Source organism: Colius striatus, chromosome 9, assembly GCF_028858725.1.
Source record: "Colius striatus isolate bColStr4 chromosome 9, bColStr4.1.hap1, whole genome shotgun sequence".
Taxonomy (NCBI): domain Eukaryota; kingdom Metazoa; phylum Chordata; class Aves; order Coliiformes; family Coliidae; genus Colius; species Colius striatus.
Window position 1 is genome coordinate 13,839,319 of NC_084767.1, and position 18,928 is coordinate 13,858,246.

General features: G+C 58.5%; 2 protein-coding genes across 2 annotated transcripts; one reads left to right on the forward strand and one right to left on the reverse strand.

Annotated features, from left to right (window-relative positions):
• Positions 1–75: 75 nt before the first annotated feature.
• GM2A (ganglioside GM2 activator) lies at positions 76–5,015 on the reverse strand. Its single transcript, XM_062002957.1, has 4 exons — positions 4,754–5,015; positions 2,639–2,791; positions 1,633–1,815; positions 76–1,522 (listed from the first exon to the last, which is right to left on the reverse strand). Exons 1-4 carry the CDS (start codon positions 4,868–4,870, stop codon positions 1,367–1,369), a joined length of 609 nt encoding a protein of 202 aa, XP_061858941.1. The 5' UTR covers positions 4,871–5,015; the 3' UTR covers positions 76–1,366.
• Positions 5,016–9,759: 4,744 nt separating this feature from the next.
• On the forward strand, positions 9,760–17,943 carry CCDC69 (coiled-coil domain containing 69). Its single transcript, XM_062002683.1, has 9 exons — positions 9,760–9,855; positions 14,226–14,295; positions 14,721–14,875; positions 15,114–15,189; positions 15,352–15,425; positions 15,649–15,750; positions 16,085–16,204; positions 16,448–16,545; positions 16,664–17,943. The coding sequence occupies exons 1-9, from the start codon at positions 9,808–9,810 to the stop codon at positions 16,830–16,832; spliced, it is 912 nt and encodes a 303-aa protein (XP_061858667.1). The 5' UTR covers positions 9,760–9,807; the 3' UTR covers positions 16,833–17,943.
• Positions 17,944–18,928: the final 985 nt, after the last annotated feature.

Genomic DNA, 18,928 nt, shown 5'->3' on the forward strand with positions numbered 1-18,928 from the left:
CCACGTCCCCGCTATTTCAAGGCCAAGAAATGCCACCCCTGGGTCAACCCCAGCACCAAAAGGCATCAACTCTGCTTCCTGGTAAAAACATCTCTTTATTAACAATCTGCAGCATGGAGCTGCACACCGGCAGCGAGCAGGGGACACAGTTAGTGCTTCTCTAGGTAAAGCCAGCCCCAGTCTGTCCCCATGGCAAGAGGGAACTGAGCAAGAAGAGTGCACAAAGGTGGAGGGACCACGTGTGTGTGGCACAGTGCTTCCCACATGGGCAGCCCGGCAGAAGTTAAGGCGTATACAGTGCTTGGAGGCAGATCAGCCTGACAGAGGGGCTAAACAATGCGAGCAGGTAAGGGATGTGGGCAGCTGGTGCGTCACCTGCACCTCTGCCTTGCAGGGGCCTGGCACACGCTGGCCCTGCTGCAGGATGCTGCCTGCCCATGCCACAGCCCCCAGCCACAAGCAGGGGCTGCAGAGCCCCCAAATCGGACCTGGCCTGCTGGTCTTTAAGACAGTCTCCCAGTCCATCCCATGCCTAGGATGCTGCTCTGTGCTGAGGCATGGGAAGGATCATCCCAGTGTAACGTCCTGCCTCAGCTCAGTCCTAGTGACAAAATGAGATGAGGACTCAGGCAGGCTGTGCCCCAGCTGCCCACCACAGCTGTGACTCCCCATGAAGAGCCAGCGCAGCCAGGCTTTGGTCACCTCTCCTGCTCCTGAGTGCAGCACCAGCCACTTGGTCCCTCATGAATTAAAAGGCCTGTCTGGAGCACAGGTGGTTTCAGTCCTCTTGTGCTTGTGATGTTTATTGCAGGAGGGGAACAGAAGATGCCCTCACGGGTGCCTTGTGTCACGAAGTTGGTCCCGTGTGCAGGACAGGGATGCACCAAAGGCAGAGCCAGAGCTGCCATGGGGGAACCAGGCTCCTGTCTGGGGACACTTCTGCAAAACAGCCCTGTGGTCTGGCCAGAGGTGGTGGGGGCAAGTGAGGACACCCTCCACAGCTAATTCTGCCTGAGCCAGCACTCCCAAACACTCCCTCCTCCCTACGGACTGCTCCAAAAGATACTGCTTTTCCCTGGAATGTTTTTGTCTAAAATTGCCAGAAAGAATCCCAGAAACCAGATAAAAAATTACCACCTCCAAGTCACACTGACAGGCTGGGGTTAGGCTCCAAAGCCACCCTGTCCAGGACAGGAGACACCTTGGCAATGGAGTTGGAGACAGCAGGACAGCCAGAGGGGCCTTCTGTGTGCAGCAGGGGAGAGATGCCCCTCGCAGGGAGGGGTTGGGGTGGGATAGGGTACAACTGGATGGGATGGGACAGGGGACCAAGGTGGTGGGGAGAGGAGGGACAGTCTCCTGTCCCTCAGTGAGACTGCAGGGAGAAGGCCAGCTTGACACAGCTGAGCTCCTCTCCGCCACTACTGACAGCCACCCGGACGCGGTAGTTGCCATTGGTCATCCAGGAAGGCAGCTCCACGTCAGGCAGGTCAAAGTCACTGGCTGGCAAGGAGTAGGAGCCCTGCAGAGAGAGGGGACACGTAGGGAAGACATTAGCCCAGACTCCCCCAGCCCCACAGCAAGGGGCACGGCAGTACCCGGTGTTGCACCAGCCGGGGGTCTCAGGCATACCGCTTTGAAGGGGCAGTGGCAGGGGATGCCATAGGTGAGCAGGGGCTCTGGGCAGGGTGTGCCAGGCGGGATGAGGTCATCAAGAATGGTGCACACGTCATTGTAGGTGCAGCTGCCCAGCTGGTCGATGCAGGGCAACTGGATCCAGAGGTCGCCCAGCGCCTTCTCCACCACCAGCACCGCCTGGAGGGAAGGTGTTCAGCACATGTTCAGTTGGCACGGGTACCCACGGCTCCTCCCGCCTGTCCCACACTCCCTCTCCCCAGTCATCTCCCTCGGCTCCTGCTCGTGCAATAATTTGGGGTGTCCATGAGGCCACGACACACTCTTCCACCTCCCCTTCTTGCTTTCAGTTCCTTTCTAACTGTGGGTTTCTCTTCCTCCAACCTCAGTTTGACTCCTTGAATAAATACCTCCTGGCACCCCACACACTTGCTTCTTCCCCTCTCCTTGGTTCCCTGTCCCAAAACCACCTGGCAGCTCCCATCCCACAGCTTTGCTCCTCCGGCACGTGCCTCAGCATGCAGCCCCGAGCAGGCACCGCAGCATTGCTCAAGACAGCCCTTGGACAGAAGAAACGTGTTCCATCTCATTCCAAAATGTCCCCAAAAAGTGGTGCAGGGCAGCCAAGCTGGTCTGAGGTTTCCCAGGCATGTTCCCGGGTGGAGCAGCCACGTCAGGCCACTGAAAAACAAGTGCTGCAGTGACTGCTGCGAGCACTCAGGGCACTTGGGGTTTCATTTCCCTTCGTGACTCATTCCATCCCCAGGACACGACACAGTCCAGCTGTTTTCTCCCACTGGGACAAGGCTGGGAGCTTCTCACCGTGCTGTCTGCCCCCACGGCAGGTCTCCCCACACCCACTGCCCCATTCTGGCCTCTTCTGGCCCCCTCCTTTCCCCAAGGGATGCCTGTGCCTGTACCCACTGCTGGGCATCTCCCAGCCAGGGGTGGTTTTGGGAAGCTCTGCCCTCCCTCACCCCACAGAGGCATCTCCGACACGTACCTTCAGAGGGGAGGCCATGGCCTTGCTGCTGCTGACGGCCGCGCTGACACGCAGGCTGCCCGGGATGCTGATGGGGTCGGGTGCCACAGACAGGCTCTGCAGCACCACGGGGTCACTCTTGTCACCACAGTTCTCCCAGGCAAAGCCACCAACCTGTGGCACCGAGGGACAGCAGGAGTTAGAGCCAGGGTGAGCCTAGCCCTGGGTTTGCAGGTTTACCCAGTGCTGGACCTCTAACCCCCACCAAACATCTGCTTGCAAACACAACCAGAAAATGACCTTCAGCTCTGCTTCAAAGCCCAAATAAACATTTCCCTCTGCTTTTCTTGCACTCCCAGCTCTCTGAGCCTGGGGGTACTGCAGAAACTCTCTAGCCAGCCTCTCTGCATGTACTTTATACCTGAAGAGGGTTCTCAAGACTTCAATTTCCAAACGTGCCTCAGCTCACCCTCCAAACACATTGCTTGGGAATCAGGTGAGAAGCATCTTTCATGCCAGCGGCACTGAGCACGGCGTGTGAGAGCAAAGGCGAGAGGGCAAGCAGGGACAAGGGCAGGGTGGCACTGGCTGCACTGGCCCGGGGGAAGCTGTGCCCTAGGTGGCTGTGGGGCTGGCACAGCCTCCCAACTCAGCCAGGAACCAGCCTGGCTGTTGTGAGCTCTCATCCACTGGCTCCAGCCACCTGGTCTCATGCAGGAGCAGGAATCACACTCGCCTGCTGCATTCTAAACACGGCTTAATATTTCCAACTCTGTTCATGCTCAGGGAGGCTGATGAGCTGGGCCTTTTATACCCCAGGGGCCTGACCCTGAGCTGTCCTGTGGGATAATGGAAAAACACACACAGGGAATATCACCCAGATGGAGGAACATCACTCGTGTGTCCTGGCTGGGCTGGAAGCCATGCTGGGACATCTCCCTTGCATCCCTGGAGTCCCACTAGCCTCCCTGGCCACTGCCAGCAAAGCCACAGGTTGGCAACAGCACCGGAGCCTGTCAGTCCCACAATCCAAGTTCAAAGGCAAGGGGATGGCGGCACTCGCCTACAACAGCCATCCCTGAACCTGCCAGAGGTGAAAGCCTAGCCCCAGCTGCCTCTCCGAGCAGGCTCTAGCCTAATTTCAAGACTTTTCCTGGCAGGAGGATGTCTGGGCCGTGCACCCCGAGCAGGTTTGGCCAGGGAGCCCGTGCCTCTCTGCCAGGGGCGCAGGGCTCTCCCCGCCTGCTCCGCAGCCGCAGAACCGGTGGGAGCTGTATTACCTGGTGCCAGGCAGCAGCCCCGGCGCTGCCCACGCAGGCGAGCAGCCCAGCCCGCCACGCTGGCCCGCTCGGCAGCCTGGGGCACAGGGCAGGCTGTGGGGCTCAGGGCAAGCTGAGGCAAGGGGCAGGCTGTGCCCCGACGTTTGGCAAGAGCTGGGAGCCCCTCGCCCATGGATCTGCAGGCAAAGAGGCTCCATGGGAGCTAAACAACAGCATGTGGATGTGTATCTGCGGTGCCACAGATCCTCTGCTGCCCCACAAAGCCCACTCCAGCCTTCCCAACCGGTTCCCCCTTCCCTGGGGTAACATTAGCTTTCCTGGAAAATAAAAAAGAGATATTCCCCTCTGCACCACGTGAGAGTCACACATCTTAATCAGCGCCTGTTGATGAGCCCGGCCCGGCGCTGCGTGGGAACCTGCCAGAGCTGGGAAATGCTCAGAAGCAGGAGGAGTGACAGCCGTGGTGCTGGGAAGCTGCGGGGAAAGCCTAGCCAAGGATAGGTTTGCCAGAGCCGAAATCCTCTCCTGCTCCAGGGCTGGAACCTGCCACTGTGTTCCCCCAAGGCGGTCGAGTCTATGGGATCCCCCCTACACCCGCCTCAGCCCAGCCACACACACATGCACACAGAATCACACCTTGCACTCGTCCTTCTGCGACCGAAAATAATACGGATCTCTTGCGAAACCCCGCAGGAGGGGAAAAGCTCGGAAGGGCAAAGCTTTCCTACCCACCTGAGCCTCTCGGGCTGCTCCCCCCACCAGCCTCCTCCCCCCCGCCCCGGAACCCGCGCTCCGTTCCCCCCGGCAGCCCCCTGCCCTGGCCGCCGGGGAGCGGGGAAGGTCCGCAGCCTCTCACCGTGCTGAGCCTGCGGGAGCCGCTGCGCTGCACCAGCAGCTGCGGGCGGGCCGCGCCGAGCGCGGACGGGCAGAGCTGCAGCGCGCACAGCGCCAGCGCCAGCCCCGCGCCCACCATCCTCCGGCCGGGAGCTGCGGGAAAGGCACCGGGAGACGAGCGAGGAGACGCCGCGGCGCACCGAGCTGTCCACTGACTGGCGCTGGGCCGACCTGCGTGCTGGGGCTGCACCCTGCGAGCTGCGCGCCCAGCCCACTTCCCCAATCTCCTCCCTCTCCCTGTGCTACGCTCCGAGATTTTCCCTTCCTCTTTCCTCCCACCCGCCCCCCCCTCCGCTGGTTTCGCTGTCAATCGCAGGACTGGAGTCGCAGGGATGTAGGGACGGGAAGCTGCGCTTGCCCAGGCGCCCAGGGTCTCCCGAGCGGTGGGAGCGGGGTGGGATGCCGAGGGGCACCGCCACGCCAGGGACCCACACCCCTATGAGACCCCCATCTCCCCCCCGCTTAGGCTGAGTCCTCTGCCACCCCACATGGGCTGGCCGAGGTGTGTGCGGGTGTGCAAAGGGTGGGCACAAACCCCGGGATCCCCGCAACGTCCCCAAGGGCAGACAGCAGCTGAAGCGCAGAGATATTTGAGACCTTAAACCTGCTGCCGTGTGCATTGGGGATGGGGGGAGCCTGGTTTGGGGTAGCCCAGGCCTGGGCAGGCTGGGCAGTTTGCTGCACCACCCATCTATCCAAAATTTTGGATTTTATACCCTTCTCTCCCACCCTTCCCCCTTCAGGTGCTCATTGTCCCGCCAGAGCTGCCCTGCGTGGCCTCATCGTCATGCTGGAGTGGCCTCACAGGTACCCCACCATCATGAGCAGCACAGAAGCATGGGTTGTCCCATATATTTTGGTGAAGAGATGCTTTTTCCCTGTGGAAAGCTGGAAGGAGCTGAGCCAACTGAGCACACAGGACACGAATGTGGCAGGTCTGAGACCTTCCCCAACCACAGCACAGTTGGGACCCACTTGTAAGACCCTTCCCCATAGGCAGTTCAGCTCTCCCTCATACACTGACACTGGCTGCTCCCCCCATATTGCTCCCAGCCCTGGGAAAAGTTGCTCAGCTTGTCCAAACCCCTGCCTCGGTCCTATTTTTAGCCTTTCGTCCTTATTTAGCAGCGAGGCCGGCTGGGAGCGGGCAGGCAGGGCGCAGGAGTGGGCAGGGGCCCTGACGGATGCTGCTGCCCACCCCGTGCCGGCAGCAGCAACTGCATTGCTGACCCGCTGCAGAGGCTTAAGGGTGAGGAATAAATAGCCCCATTCCCCCCGCTCAGGAGCACGGCAGAAAGTTATCCTTTGGGATTGGTTTTCACTTCGAGGTCCCAGAGCAGCCAGAGAGGCACGGGCATGGCTAGAGCACCGTCTTTGCAGCTAGGAGGGGAACAGAACCCCTCACCTCGAGCCCCTGGCACCACATGCTTCTCACAGCCAGTCTGGGTGAAGGTTTTGCTCTCCCATTCTTCTCCTATCCATTTAGCTGTGAGGGAAAAAAAGAGAATAAAGGACTCTTAGGACAGGTTAACCCACATTTTCTTGCTTGGAGAAACACAGGTATGGGCAGGAATGACTTGAAATCACTGCTCTGCCTCAAGGGCTGTGGAGTCTGACTTTTGGGGAGGACTTTAACACATGCAAGATGCTCTGCAGTTCAAACAGTTTTCTGAGCTATCTCACCCATGCAAAGCCCAGTCACGAGGTCTCAGCAGATCTATCTAAACATCCTTGATTTGCATTGAAGCAAAGCAGCCAGCCCAGATGGGTGACAGAGTTAATGGCTTTGTTAGGTCTTGCTTATAAAAGCAAATAGTTTGCAAGTGATATGTGTGGGGCAAAGGGTGCATCTTGAGACCACTGTCTCTCCAGTGCCTGGGCCCCCAGCTCTGCCAGGACCCACCAGCCATCACCACAGACCAGCTCATCACCCAAAAACCAGCAGAATTCCCCACTTTTTTTTTTTTCCCCCGAATGTGTTTCTGAAAATAAAAGAAACAAACAAAAAAAGAATGACCCCCATCTGTCCTCACAGGACCCTGCTGCACACAGACTATGCAGGGCCAGGTCCCAGTTGGAAATCTCCCTGCTGGCACGGCAACCACTTTGTACCCACCCCATCCTTCCCAGTCCTTGTCAGCTGGGACTGGAGAGAGCACCCAGACACTTTAACAGCTTACATAAATACTTCTCTTATCCATAAGCTTTGGCAAACACTTTAAATGGCTATTGGTACAAATTAACTCAACGCTTGGCCAGCTGTTATCTCATTTGCAGCAATTCAGCTGAGCAGGAGATAAACCTTCCTAGGCTCAGATTTCCAGGGAAAACCCTTGAGATGTCTCCAGCCACTGTTGTTTCTGGGGAGAGATTGCTGTAACACTGAAAAAAAGACTTTGGGGCAAACTTTAAAACAAGCTGAAGCTGCCCCAGGTGGGTCTGCCATACACTATCTCCACTTTCCTGTCTTTGCAGAGGCAGATATCACCTCTCTGACACGGTCTTGTCACCTTCAGCCCTCCGTGTGTAGCCTCCGGCAGCCCCAGCCTTGCATGTTGTCCAGATCTCCAGGATCCCTTGGTTAGGGAGAGAGGTTGAGTTGTTGCAGCCATGAATCCCACCCCTACAGTGCCATGGAAAGCCCTTGCTTTGCTAAGAAGTGACTGTACAGAAATGTCTTTAGCTGTTTAAGTGCCGCCTTGGAAACAGAGTGAGTTATCTGTGTGTTCGGGCAGAGGAAGATGAAGCAGGGCTGAGACAAAAGATCTGTCAGGGACACGTCCCGTGCAGCCCACACAGGAAAGACTTAAGGAACTGAGAAATTGTTCAAATCAAGCTAAAATCAGAGGCAGCACAGGCAGGGCCTCCAGCAGTCAGCCTTGCAGATACGCCTGTGGGCTGAGGGAAGGATGTAACGTGATCTGATGCAGCCCTTCTCCAAAAGTTAGTGATTTGTAGAAGCCCAGAGTTATAGCTGCCACTGTGAGCACAGCACAGCAGGGGTGTGCAGCATAGGGTGCAGGGCTGGGGAGCAGACTGCTGGAGCTAGCCTCACCCATCCCCATCCCCAAACCCCATCTCTGCCTTGCTGGCTTGATGTCTCAGCCTGATGTGACCAAACCCTCTGTTTTTCTCCGCCACTAGCAAGAGAACCCCTACCCAGATCCCCTCTTCATGGCATAGGGGCATCCCAGAGCAGCCCTTCCACGCCTCACAGTTAAAACTAGCAATTAGCACAAGCACACGTGCAAACTGCCAGACCTTGGTGCACCAGCAAGACGTGATAGCAGCTGGACAGGCTCATCAGCTGTTCACACAGTTGCTTCTGTTCACAGCCACGGCACCAGCAATGCAAATTCAGGCTGGAAATACGCATGTGCTTTCGTGCTCGCCCCCGTACGCCTTCAGCCTCTAAAGTCTGGACCAGGATTTTTAATTAACCGTGGAGAGGTGGAGACAAGCACCTCGCACTGACAGAGCTTTTTATCCCACAAACCATCTACTCAGCCCAAATAAGTACTCTCGGGCAGGGAAAGAGGCTTGCCTCATATTTGAAGTGCTGGGAGAGATAAGAACAGAGACGCCCTCTGAGCGGTCTCTGAGCGGTGAGGGCTGATGCCAGGAAGCCTCCGTGACTCACAAAACTTCACCTACCCAAAAAGATGAAGACAACCAGTCCCACCAGTACCAGGGAGGCTCAGGGTGCCCCTCACCCCCCCCCCCCCCGCCCTCCTATCCAAGCGATGTGTCACAATTTCCGTGGTTCCAGGGTTACCAGGGCAGAAAAAACACCTCTGAGCTGCACGTGCTGAGGTGACTGCACACCTCCACTGCCTCCCTGGCCAGGCAGGCAGCGCCTGAGCGGTGGCAAACCACCAGCGTGCTGGCAGGCCCTGAGCCACCGGCTGCTTGGCCTTCTCCCAGGGGATATTTGGAAAATGTCAGAATAGAAACTTGTTGACAAAAACTGGCAGTGTTTCCATACAGGCACAGCCTCATGACCAGGTTGAAACGCTCCTATTTCAGTAGCGCTGGGTGTCGGTGGGTTTTTCTTCGGGTCAGAATGTGTTCTTTTAGAAATGTTTGTTATTTTATGGTGTTAAAAAAAAATCATTAAAACCCAAACATCGGGAGGAACCTGCCTTCTCTCCCATTAATTTGTAGGCAGGACACTTACCCATGTGTTTTCCTGTCTCTTCAGGATCCATTTCCAAGGTGCAGGATTTCCTCTGGGAAAAGGGCACTCTGGCTCCAGGCCCAACATTTGGGGTATTTGGGATGCTCATGAGCAGAGTTGCCAGGATGCAGTCCCCCAGGCAGTACAGCTCACACTGAAGGTCCCTTCCAGCCAGCACAGCCACCCCCAGAGCAAAGCTCCTGACAGAAAAAAAACCCCAACAAAACACCCCCAACCCACCACCTTTACACAACTACCCCAGTACAAACTTCATGGGATAATGGCAAAAGCCAGGATGGATCCTGCCTTCGTTTGTCACATCCCGTCTCCCAGGGGGCTGGGGTTAGTTCACCCGAGCCAGCCCTACTCTTGTCGGACCCTCCCAGTCTCGGTGCAAAGGTCTTGCTCCCCCAACTCAATCTGAGTGCAGGGATCCTGCTCTCCTTTTCCGTCACCCTGCAGCATCTCCGGTGCAGGGGACCCCGGGGAGACAGAGCACTCCCGGAGGCGGAGGGTCCCCCACTACCCGGGAAGGGCCACTCGGGGGTGGAGGGGCCGAGGGCCAGCCCCGGGGGCGGGCAAGCTGCGGCCGGGGGCCCTGCCCGCGGCTGGGGGGTGCAGAGCACCCTCTCCTGGCACTGCCGGCGAGCAGCTGCTACGGGACTTGATGCTTGTTACTTTCTTTTTTTTGTTGGGTTTTTTTCCTTGCCTCTGCCTGCCAGCCCCAGCTGGGGCGGCTCATCCCGTCCCGTCCCGTGCCTCCCGGTCCCCCGCCGCCGCCCGCCGGGGGATGCAGCGCTCCGCGCCCCGCGGCTGAGCGGCTCCGCGCCGGGGGCTCCATGGGCTGCACCGGCAGCGCCCTGCGCTGCTGCCCCGACGGAGGGAAGGTACCGGCGGCGGGGGCTGCTCGGGATCGGGGCTCGCGTGGGGTCGGCGTTTGCATGGGGTCGGGGTTGTTGTTGGGGTTTGCCTGGAGCTGCGGTTCGCGTGGGGCACTGCTTGCGCTGCTGGCGGGGGGGTGCACCCCGCGTGGGACCCCTTCTGCCCCAGGGAGCTCAGAACTGGCTTGTCCCTGGCTGTATGTGACCGCACCGGCAGTGAGGTGGAGGGAGGAGACAGTACCATGTACAGCAAGCAGGAGCTTACAGCCACCTGCCCTCCTGCACCCTGCTGCACCTCTGAAGTCTCTGCCCTCACATCACAGGGAAGCCCATACTAAAAGGGGTGCAGCATCTGGGGTCACAATGCCTGTTGGAAATGCTGATCCCATATAGGACAGGGATGGTTTCCCCCAGCTAGACCTCTGCTCCCCTCCCACAGCATCTTCCTTTGCCCCATAAGTTGCATCCTTACCCACTTGTGCCGGGTCCCCCGTTGTGCTGAAGGCAACATTTCTGCTTTGTAGTGAAAAGCTCTCTGCAAGCTCTCTGCAAGGGCAAGAAATTACTGCTGCTAATTATTACTACTTTTTGACATGCTCGTGCTGCCTTAGCACCCCGCCATCGGCCTCAGCCGTTGTTTGTGAAGTCGGCCGTGCTGCACGCGCTGGTGTCGGCGGGCTGTGGTCGCTGGAGGGTGGCAGGGGCAGGAGGAAAGGCCCCGCAGTGCTGGCGTGCCCCCCTGCACAGGCAGCTGCGAGGGCTCAGCCGCCCCAGACCACGCGGCCAATGCACAACCCGCTGCTGGGACGTGTGGGGGGAGCTCACACAGCCCCGAGCCAGCAAGTGCCTTTATTTACAGCACTTGCAGGGTTTGGCTGCTTCTCCGTATCATGGGGGAAAAAAAAGCCACCCAACACTTTTCTCCATGTCATAAGATCCAACACTTCTGAGCTGGGTTGTGACCCTGATTGTTCACAAGAAGAGGCATGGGCTGGGGAGACAGAGCAGCTCCGAGGCCCCAGGTGTTGGGAGCCGCTCACGCATTTACAGAAATGCGGAAACCTAAGTCAGAGACATTTGCCCACAGACACCTCCCTTCCTGCACTTGCCCACTCTCGAGCTCCTCTGCTCAGCCTCGTGCTGCTCGCCGCGATTTGTGCCCTGTGAAACAGCCCAGCAGTTGTGAGCAAGCTGCGAATTCATCCCGAAAGCAGCACCGAAAATCCCCTGTATGGCAAAAAGGGCTAATGGAGGGCATAGAGCTGCTCCTGCCTACAGTCCCATGTCCAGGGTACCAAAAGGCGGGGTAGGAGACCTTCACCCTCCTGTTACTCATGGATGGACTGGCAGAGTTGAACTTTTGGAGTTGTGTGAGGATGGGATAGCCTTGAAACCCCGGGGGTGAGCCCAGATAGACCTTGAGTGCATGTCATGAGGCTAGGGGCTGTCATGGAGCTGGGGGCTATCACGGAGCTGGGGGCTGCAGAGGCTTTTGAGGACAGTCCCAGGTTGGAGGTGACCTTGGGGAGCTGTGCCAGGCTGGGTGCGGTGGGCAGGCAGCATACCAGGAGCTGCTGCATGCCCCGGGGGAGGAGGCTTGGCAGCCTCGTCCACCCCGTCACCGGTCTGCAGGGTGATAAGGAGGCACAGGCGCAGGTGCTAGACCATGCCCAGAGCCTGAGCACTGGCTCCAGGGCTCCCTTCCCCTCCAGCTCCATCCTCCCACACTTGTCTCCTCATGGTCACCTCTCACCCTCTGATCGTGCTCCCAGCGTGAGAGAGGCCAGGACGCCTTCCCAAAAGATCAGGGCTGAGGTTTGGCCGCCTTCCAGGGCTGGGGTGAATTTATTTTGGAGATATAAGAACTATATGTAGCAGCAGGAGCCAGGGAAAGGCCATGATGCAAAACTCAGGGCTGTCAACAGCATGAAGGGTTTGTGTATGGTCTGTGACTCGGATCTGACTGTACAGGAGGCGATAGCCATCTTGTAACACAACTGCTGCCAGAGGAAAAACAGCAGCAGTCAAAGGCAGGTCCCACAGACCTGTGCCAGCATCTGCTGCAGGTCTCAGGAAAGTTGAAGGGTCGTGGGCTAAATCGTGGCCCCCTGCTCCATAGCCACAAAGCAAAACCTCATCCCCAGGAGCAGAGTCAGGATTAAACGCTCGTTTCCTGCCTCTGTGTGATTTCCTTCGTTGGAGGTAACACTGCATGGTTTCATTGCCTAACGCACTTGTAAAACAGGAAAAGAGGAAGAAAAATACCTTACAAAAACCCCACCTCACACTAAAAGCTGAAGCAGAGGGCTGCGGCCAACCCAGCCCACAGGTGCCTCTGTATTTCAGTTCATTTTCAGACACGTTTTGCTTTTCACCCTGGTTTTGATGGCGAAGCTCTCATCCTGAAAGACAACTGAGCACTTAGGAGTAAAATTAGCTACAGACATTGTTTTAGTTCCTGCTAGAGGTAGGAAGGGTGCCTCGCTGGTAGCCTGGGGGCAGGAATTCACATTTGTCTGCTGATGCTGGCATAACTCTTGCTCCCTTCAGCCACTTCCAGAGTTCAGCAGGCTTGTCTCAAGTCATCCTCCTTGAGTGGCTGAGGGGCTCTGAGGCCCCATCCCACTGGGTCTGGAGAGAGGTGAAAGTGCTCTGGATCCACTTTGGGGACATTGGCCATGCTGGGGGAGTGATTGGGAGTGACAAACCCTGGGCTCTCTGTCCTTGGGCATCATCTCCACCAGGGAGGGACACGTGCAGTAGAGGCAGTTTGCTTTGGACAGGTGGGGTTTGGGAGCTGCTCGTGGAGGAGGTACCAGCATCCAGCTCCTGAAGGAGCCCTTGGGGGCTGTGTGACTTTTGCATGGCCTTTTGTGTTAAAAAAAAAAGTGGAGGTGGGGGGAGTTTCTGAGGTTCCCATGATGCCCACAGGCTCGCAGAGCCCCAGCTGTCTCATCCACCCTCCTGCCAATAGACTCAACAACCCATCACAGGACACGGGGTACATTAAATAACGGGGATGCACATCAGCATGAGATGGGCAGCCTGGAGCTCAAGGGCATCCCAGGGCACCCAGTGTTTGCACTGTGTCAGTAACGAGAACAAACCCCCCACATGCTGACCACCGGCTCCCTCCCGGCCCCGCAGCCTGGGCCGCCTGCAACGCCACCGCCACTCATGCCATAGAAGGGAAGATAAAGCCGGGGCTTCCCAGAGGCACAGAGTCCTCCTGCTCTCGCTGGCAACTGCTCATCCCTCCAGCTTCAGAAGGGGGGCTGCAGGGGAGGCGGAGGCAGGGCCGCCTGTTTGCTTTGCCTCGCATTTTTCCCAAGCCAGGCTCCCTAATGTGGGCTGGTTTTGGCCAGGCCGCTGCGCTGCGGGGCTGAGCCGGGGTGCAGCCGGTGTCTCTGCAGGCTGCAGGGGTGGATTCCTCAGGGATCAGTATTTTTAGGGATGGCTTTGCCAGGGCTGGAGAGCAGCAATGTGTCTGCAGGTGGATTCCCTCACTGACAGTGCCCAGAAGCACGATGGGCATCAGACACAAGATTTGCCCCCCATCAGAGAGGCTGAGCTGCGAGAGCAGGCGTGTGTCGCTTCCATCTTTCAGCAACAGATAAAAATATACCCATCTCTTTGGTTTGTTACCTTGTCCCCTCCAAGTGACTAAATTAAACCTGTGCAGAGCCGGGAGGGACCCCATGGAGCTGTGTTGCTGAAGGCAGCTCCCATCTCTGGGTTCTATCAGCCCTGCAGTGGCAGCAGGAGTGTTGGGAGCTCGCAGGGCCGAGCAGCACATTCCTGCACTCCTGAGGTCATGGCTTGGCCCTCACTGCCAGCCCTCGCTGCCAGCCCTGCTCAGGGTTGGAATCACCGCTGATTTAGAGTGATTTTACATTTCTCACTCCTGCTCCAGCAACATCAGAGGGGTGTGTTCAGGGTGCTGTGAGTGCCAGGGACCAGCCTGACCCTGAGTATCCTGAGGCAGCAGGGACAGGGCAGGAGGAGGGTGGCGAGGGAATGCCATAGCCACAGCCTTGCCAGGTGCTGCCTGCTCTCCTGCACCAATTGTTTTGCTGCTGGGGCCCATTTTGCATTAGCACCATGCCAGTGGCTGGCAATGGCATGTGACAAAGCATCTGGGGCACAGGGAAATGGCATGACCTCAAGGCTGCCTGCCAGGCAGTGTGTAAGCACCCATGGGTGCTTGGGACTGGCAGAGGGCAAGAGGTCAGACAGAGACCACTGATGCCCAAGCACCCATGTTTTAGCAGGGCTGAGGCATGCTCATCACAGGGTGCCCAGCTGCTGGGTATCCTCTGCCTGCAGCCATCAGCCCTCCTTTGTTCCTCTGCTCCAGTCCCTTCTTTCTCTACCAGAGACAGCTAAAAGCCCAGCAGCAAAGGGGATCAGCTTCCCAGGAGCTCACAGCCTTGAAGACAGAGAATGGTGAGATGAAAATGTGTGTTGCCCCCCCCCATGTGATATTAAGAACACGATAGAGCAGACCCCAGGGCAGCCAGCCTGGGGCTGAGGCTGAAGATGGGGATGATGGCTGCAGCCTCCACGCTGCACTGGTGCAGGCAGGTAGATGTGATGGCATCCCAGAGAGGATGGCATCCCAGAGAGGATGGCTTCCCAGAGAGGATGGCATCCTATCCTCTCAGGCAGATAGGTTGTCCCCAGGGTGGGAGGCCTAACGAGCTCTGTCCTCTCTGAGCTGGCCGGCACCATCCCAATTAGTGCTAATTTGCACCAGTGAGATAGGGGGAGGCATTTGTCCAGTGGGAACAGGACAAGGAGCTGAACCCAGGCTACTGGTCGGCTGGTGAGCAGAGGTAGCCAGCAGTGTTCCAGTCACGTTTGCCTTGCAGCCAGTGCTGCCCCATTGCCTGAGGATGGGAAGGAGAAGGCTGGGCTGCAAGAGGAGCAGACAGGGAGCACGAGACTCCACCAAGGCCATGAGGAGGAGCTGCAGGATGCCAGCCAGGCAGGCAGCACGGGCATCACCCAGGACTTCACCATCCAGGTAGGTTGAAAAGGCGGGTTCTGCTGGGGACAGCGGGTGGGCAGGGAGCATGTGGCTGGGCAACCACCACAGACCTGGCTCACACTGAGCTGGGCTCAAGAGAAGGAGCTCTCAGGAGAAGGAAGGAGTTAGGAAGCTCAGAACAGTATGCCAGTGTGCCATGGAGGGTGAGAAGGGCCAGAGCATCCCTCCTCATGCTGATCAGACATGCAGGACTTTTCATCTCCTTGCTTCCCAGGTGGAAAAGGGAAAAGAATTGGAGCTGGAAGAGCAGTTTGATGCCCTGAGGAGAGAGCACACGGAGACTCTGCAAGGTGTGTGCTAGGACAGCAAGGCTCTCGACAGCCCCCCTGCCCCATCACCCCCCACTGCTGTGGAGACACAGCTCCCTGCTCCATGGCACCGTGGGGCTCAGGTAGAGCTCACTGCCCCAGTGTCCCCATGCTGGTGATGCTCAGGCCGTGTCCCCTCTTCAGAGCTCCAGAGAGCACACGAGCAGGAGAAGCTGCTGCTGACAGAATCACACCACAGGTCCCAGGCAGCCTTACAGGTACCTGCAGAGAAATCCCCAGGGAGAGTGTGCTTATAGAGGGCTCGGGGCCCATCCACTGGCTCTGCCATGGTGCCCCAAGCTACTTGGTGGCCACTTCGGTCCCTGGCGTGCCTGGGGACCATGCAGGCTCCTTCATCTCTGGGATTATCAGGGTGCTGTAGCCCAGCAGTGCCCCTGCTCACAAAGAAATCCCATCCTGCTTCTTCCCTGGCTGTCCCAGGAGATGATCCAGGCACTGAATTCACAACTGAAGTGCTTCCAGGAGAGGATGAAGCGGGTGGAGGAGTCACTTTTGAGCACAGACTACAAGAAGCACATCCAGGTGCAGGGAGCGGTGTCGGGGACGGGACCTGCTGCCAGGTTGCTGGCGCAAAGCCGGGTGCTGCTCTGATGGACCCTGAGTGCGGGGCAGGGGGCAGATGGAGGGGCACAAGACAGCTGAGGGGGGGAGCAAAACGCACTCACTGGGAGGTGCACAGGCTGTTGGGGTTCCTTGAACACAAATGATGGTGTCTTGTGGCTACAAACCGATCCTGGGCCATGCCAGGCCCCATCTGAGAGCATGACCCACTGGGGTCATGTGTGGTGGACTGAACCATGGCAAATGCCCCGAGTGTCCACCCCAGTGCAGCTGCTGCATGCCCTGTGCCCCACAGGAACATGGCAGCCCCAGCCCCTTCTGGGAGCAAGAGCTGGAGAGCCTGCACTTTGTCATTGAGATGAAGAACGAGCACATTCACAGCCTGGACAAGAAGCTGCTGAACCTGGAGAGCGTGGTGGGTTGCAAGGAGGAGGGTCACAGATGGGCTTTTCTCTTTCCATCCCTTCTCCCCACTGGAATCCTGTCCAGAAACTGCAGCTGAAGCAGAGGTGGATGGAATCCAGTTCCTCTCTTGGTGTGGGGAGGGGATGTGGGTGCAACGCCACTGTGCTCCCACCAAAACCAGCGGTGCCCCCAGCACGGTGTGTCAGGGGAGGCACTTTCCAGCTCCCTCCTCATCCTCGTGTCCCCCTTCCAGGCGGAAAGAAACCTTCTGCTGGAGGAGAAGGTGAAGACTCTGCAGCAGGAGAACGAGGACCTACAAGTTCGCACCCAGAACCACTTGGTGATGGCGAGGTACATGCTGGCCCCGGTGCCCATGTGTGATGGGGGGAGGACAGCCGTGGCAGCGGCTGCACGGCGGGGAGGGCAGGGGAGGGGATGGCTCTGACAGCCCATGCCCATGTGCCTGCAGGCAGCTGTCGGAGGAGCTGCTGGCCGCCCGCGGGGCCCTGGAGAAGGAGGCCCAGCTGCGGGAGCAGGCTCACCGCGAGAAGGAGGAGCTGCTGTACCGCGTGCTCAATGGCGGGGACGGCTCGCCCTTCGCCGTGGCTGCCGGAGAGGTGCCGCTCGTCGCCACGTAGCACTGCGCCGACTGCACTCGTGGAGGAGCCCGGGCCGGGAGCCTGGGGCTGCTCTCAGCAGGGCCCCCGCTGCCGGGACAGGCCTCAGGGCTGGCCGAGCCCCACCGACCAGCAGGGCGATGGAGCGTTGCACAGGACACTCGTGCCTGCCTTTCACCAGCCCGTGTGGGGCTGCAGGGAGATCTCCGCCACCCCCCCGTGCCATGCCTGCACCCCTTCTCTGGTGGGAGGCAGTGAGGGGCTTTTGGGGAGTAAAAGGGGTCAGCCAGGACACACAGACATGCATTGGTATGGATCCAACCCAGTGCTTGACTCTGAGCATCACCAGTGCCGGTGCTGCCTGAGGCTGTGAGGCGAGGAAGGCAGGCAGTCACTGGGACCGGATGGGGATGAGCACTGGGAGGGTGAGGAGGGTGTTGGGAACATGGTGGTGTTAAGCTATCTCTCTGGGGAGTATCCCTGGGATGTGGGTGGCCAAGCTCAGGACTGAGCCATGGAGGCTTTCACGGGCAGAAAGGATGAGTGCAGCTGGATATATCTGCCACCTCCTTGCTATAGACTGTGTAAATCTGTCCCATTTTGGGGCTTGACTCAGGCTGATGCCACCCACTCCTGCCATTTCCAGTGAAAGCAGAGCTTCTCCTGCCCGGGGCCTACCTCACTTCTTGGGGAGCATCTTCAGCCAATGGCTCCCAAGGATTGCTCCTGCAGCCCAGGCATCTCACTGCCACACAGATACCAAGCCTTCCTTGTCCCCCCATCAGTCTCACTGGCTCCATCTTCTCCCCAAAAGCCGGGCAGAGGCTAGGTGCCCCAAGGTGCATGCTCAGGGAGCAGAGCATCCTCTCGAGGGCTGTGGGCTGCAGCGGGTCACAGCCCTCCCTGCTCCAAGCCAGCACATCCCTGTGGGGCAAGGGGCTGGATGCACACAAGCACTTTCCACTGGGCACACAAGTGTGGTGGGACAGTCACTGCTGCGGGGCCTGGTGCTGGCCTGTCCCTTCCCTGGGGCTGTGTAGCTTTGGGCTGCATGTGTGTACGTGTGTGTATGCGTGTGCACCAGGCCAACGTGCTCCTGGCTGTAACAATTACAAGTCTGTTAGAAGCAGCAGCCTCAAGAATCCTGTGTCAGTGGTTTTGGGGACTGGTGTGGGAGTATCTCACGGCGTTGCTTTGCAGCCCAGGGCAGGAGGAAGGCAGAAGGAGTGAGAGCAGGCACCACAAACCCACTCCAAGGGAGCCCCAGAGAAGGCCACTATTGCCAGTCCCCGCTTTTCCTTCCCTTGTTTCATTCCCTTCAGTGGGCTCGCAGCACAGGGCAGACTGACCCTCCCAGCCCTGCCAGGCCAGCGCCACAGCCACTCCCGGCCTTTGTGCCGATCCTCACCAGGAACATACAGGCAGACAGAGAGGCAACACAGGTGTGGCATCCAGCTCTCGCCCCGGGCCAGGGTGGGAAATGGGACTGCCTGATGATTACACCAATGTGTCCCCCCCGCCAGGCAACCACTGCTCCCTGCATCCCCACAGCTCTGGGAAGGGTCCAGGGGCATCCTCCAGCTTTGCAAAGTGACCTCAGGGATGTGGGGGAACATGCCAGGAGCTGTGGCACTAAAGCAGGGGCTATGGGGCAGGTTGCAAACCCTGCCTGTCTGTCATTGAAGGGGACATGATGGCTGGACAAAGGGAAGTGAGGCTGGCTGTGTGGGGCATCCTGATACTGCATCCCGCTCCTCCCAAGGGTGCATCCTGTGTGGGACACAGAGGAATGTGCCCAGCTCTGGGAAAGGGAAGTGCTGGGAACCGAGGAGTGGGAATAAACGAAAAAGGCTTGTCCACAGTAAGGAGGAAAAAGCCCAGCACAGACAGAGTCTCGGTGGTCACAGGGGGACAGACAGGCCAGCCCTGCCTGCATTGGGGTGCTGAGGCAGCGTGGAGGGTCAGGGTCATGGTAGGTTTAGCTTTTCTCCGCAGGATGTGGAGCAGAGGGAGCAGGAGGTTTCCTGAGGTGAGGGCAGCCAGCCATGTGGCAGTCAGGAGATGGCAGGAGGGAGCCAGGCAGGGATGCCCTGCCTGCATCCTGCTGCAGGGTGGCT

What these genes read in the sequence shown, in the direction of transcription:
- GM2A (XM_062002957.1), bottom strand. Translation starts at nt 4,870, where the DNA reads ATGGTGGGCGCGGGGCTGGCGCTGGCGCTGTGCGCGCTGCAGCTCTGC. An exon ending in GCTCCCGCAGGCTCAGCACG is followed by an intron (nt 2,792 to 4,753) that starts GTGAGAGGCTGC and finishes TCGGTGCCACAG; the next exon opens with GTTGGTGGCTTTGCCTGGGA. An exon ending in CCATGGCCTCCCCTCTGAAG is followed by an intron (nt 1,816 to 2,638) that starts GTACGTGTCGGA and finishes CCTTCCCTCCAG; the next exon opens with GCGGTGCTGGTGGTGGAGAA.
- CCDC69 (XM_062002683.1), top strand. Translation starts at nt 9,808, where the DNA reads ATGGGCTGCACCGGCAGCGCCCTGCGCTGCTGCCCCGACGGAGGGAAG. An exon ending in AGCCTTGAAGACAGAGAATG is followed by an intron (nt 14,296 to 14,720) that starts GTGAGATGAAAA and finishes TTTGCCTTGCAG; the next exon opens with CCAGTGCTGCCCCATTGCCT. An exon ending in GCACACGGAGACTCTGCAAG is followed by an intron (nt 15,190 to 15,351) that starts GTGTGTGCTAGG and finishes TCCCCTCTTCAG; the next exon opens with AGCTCCAGAGAGCACACGAG.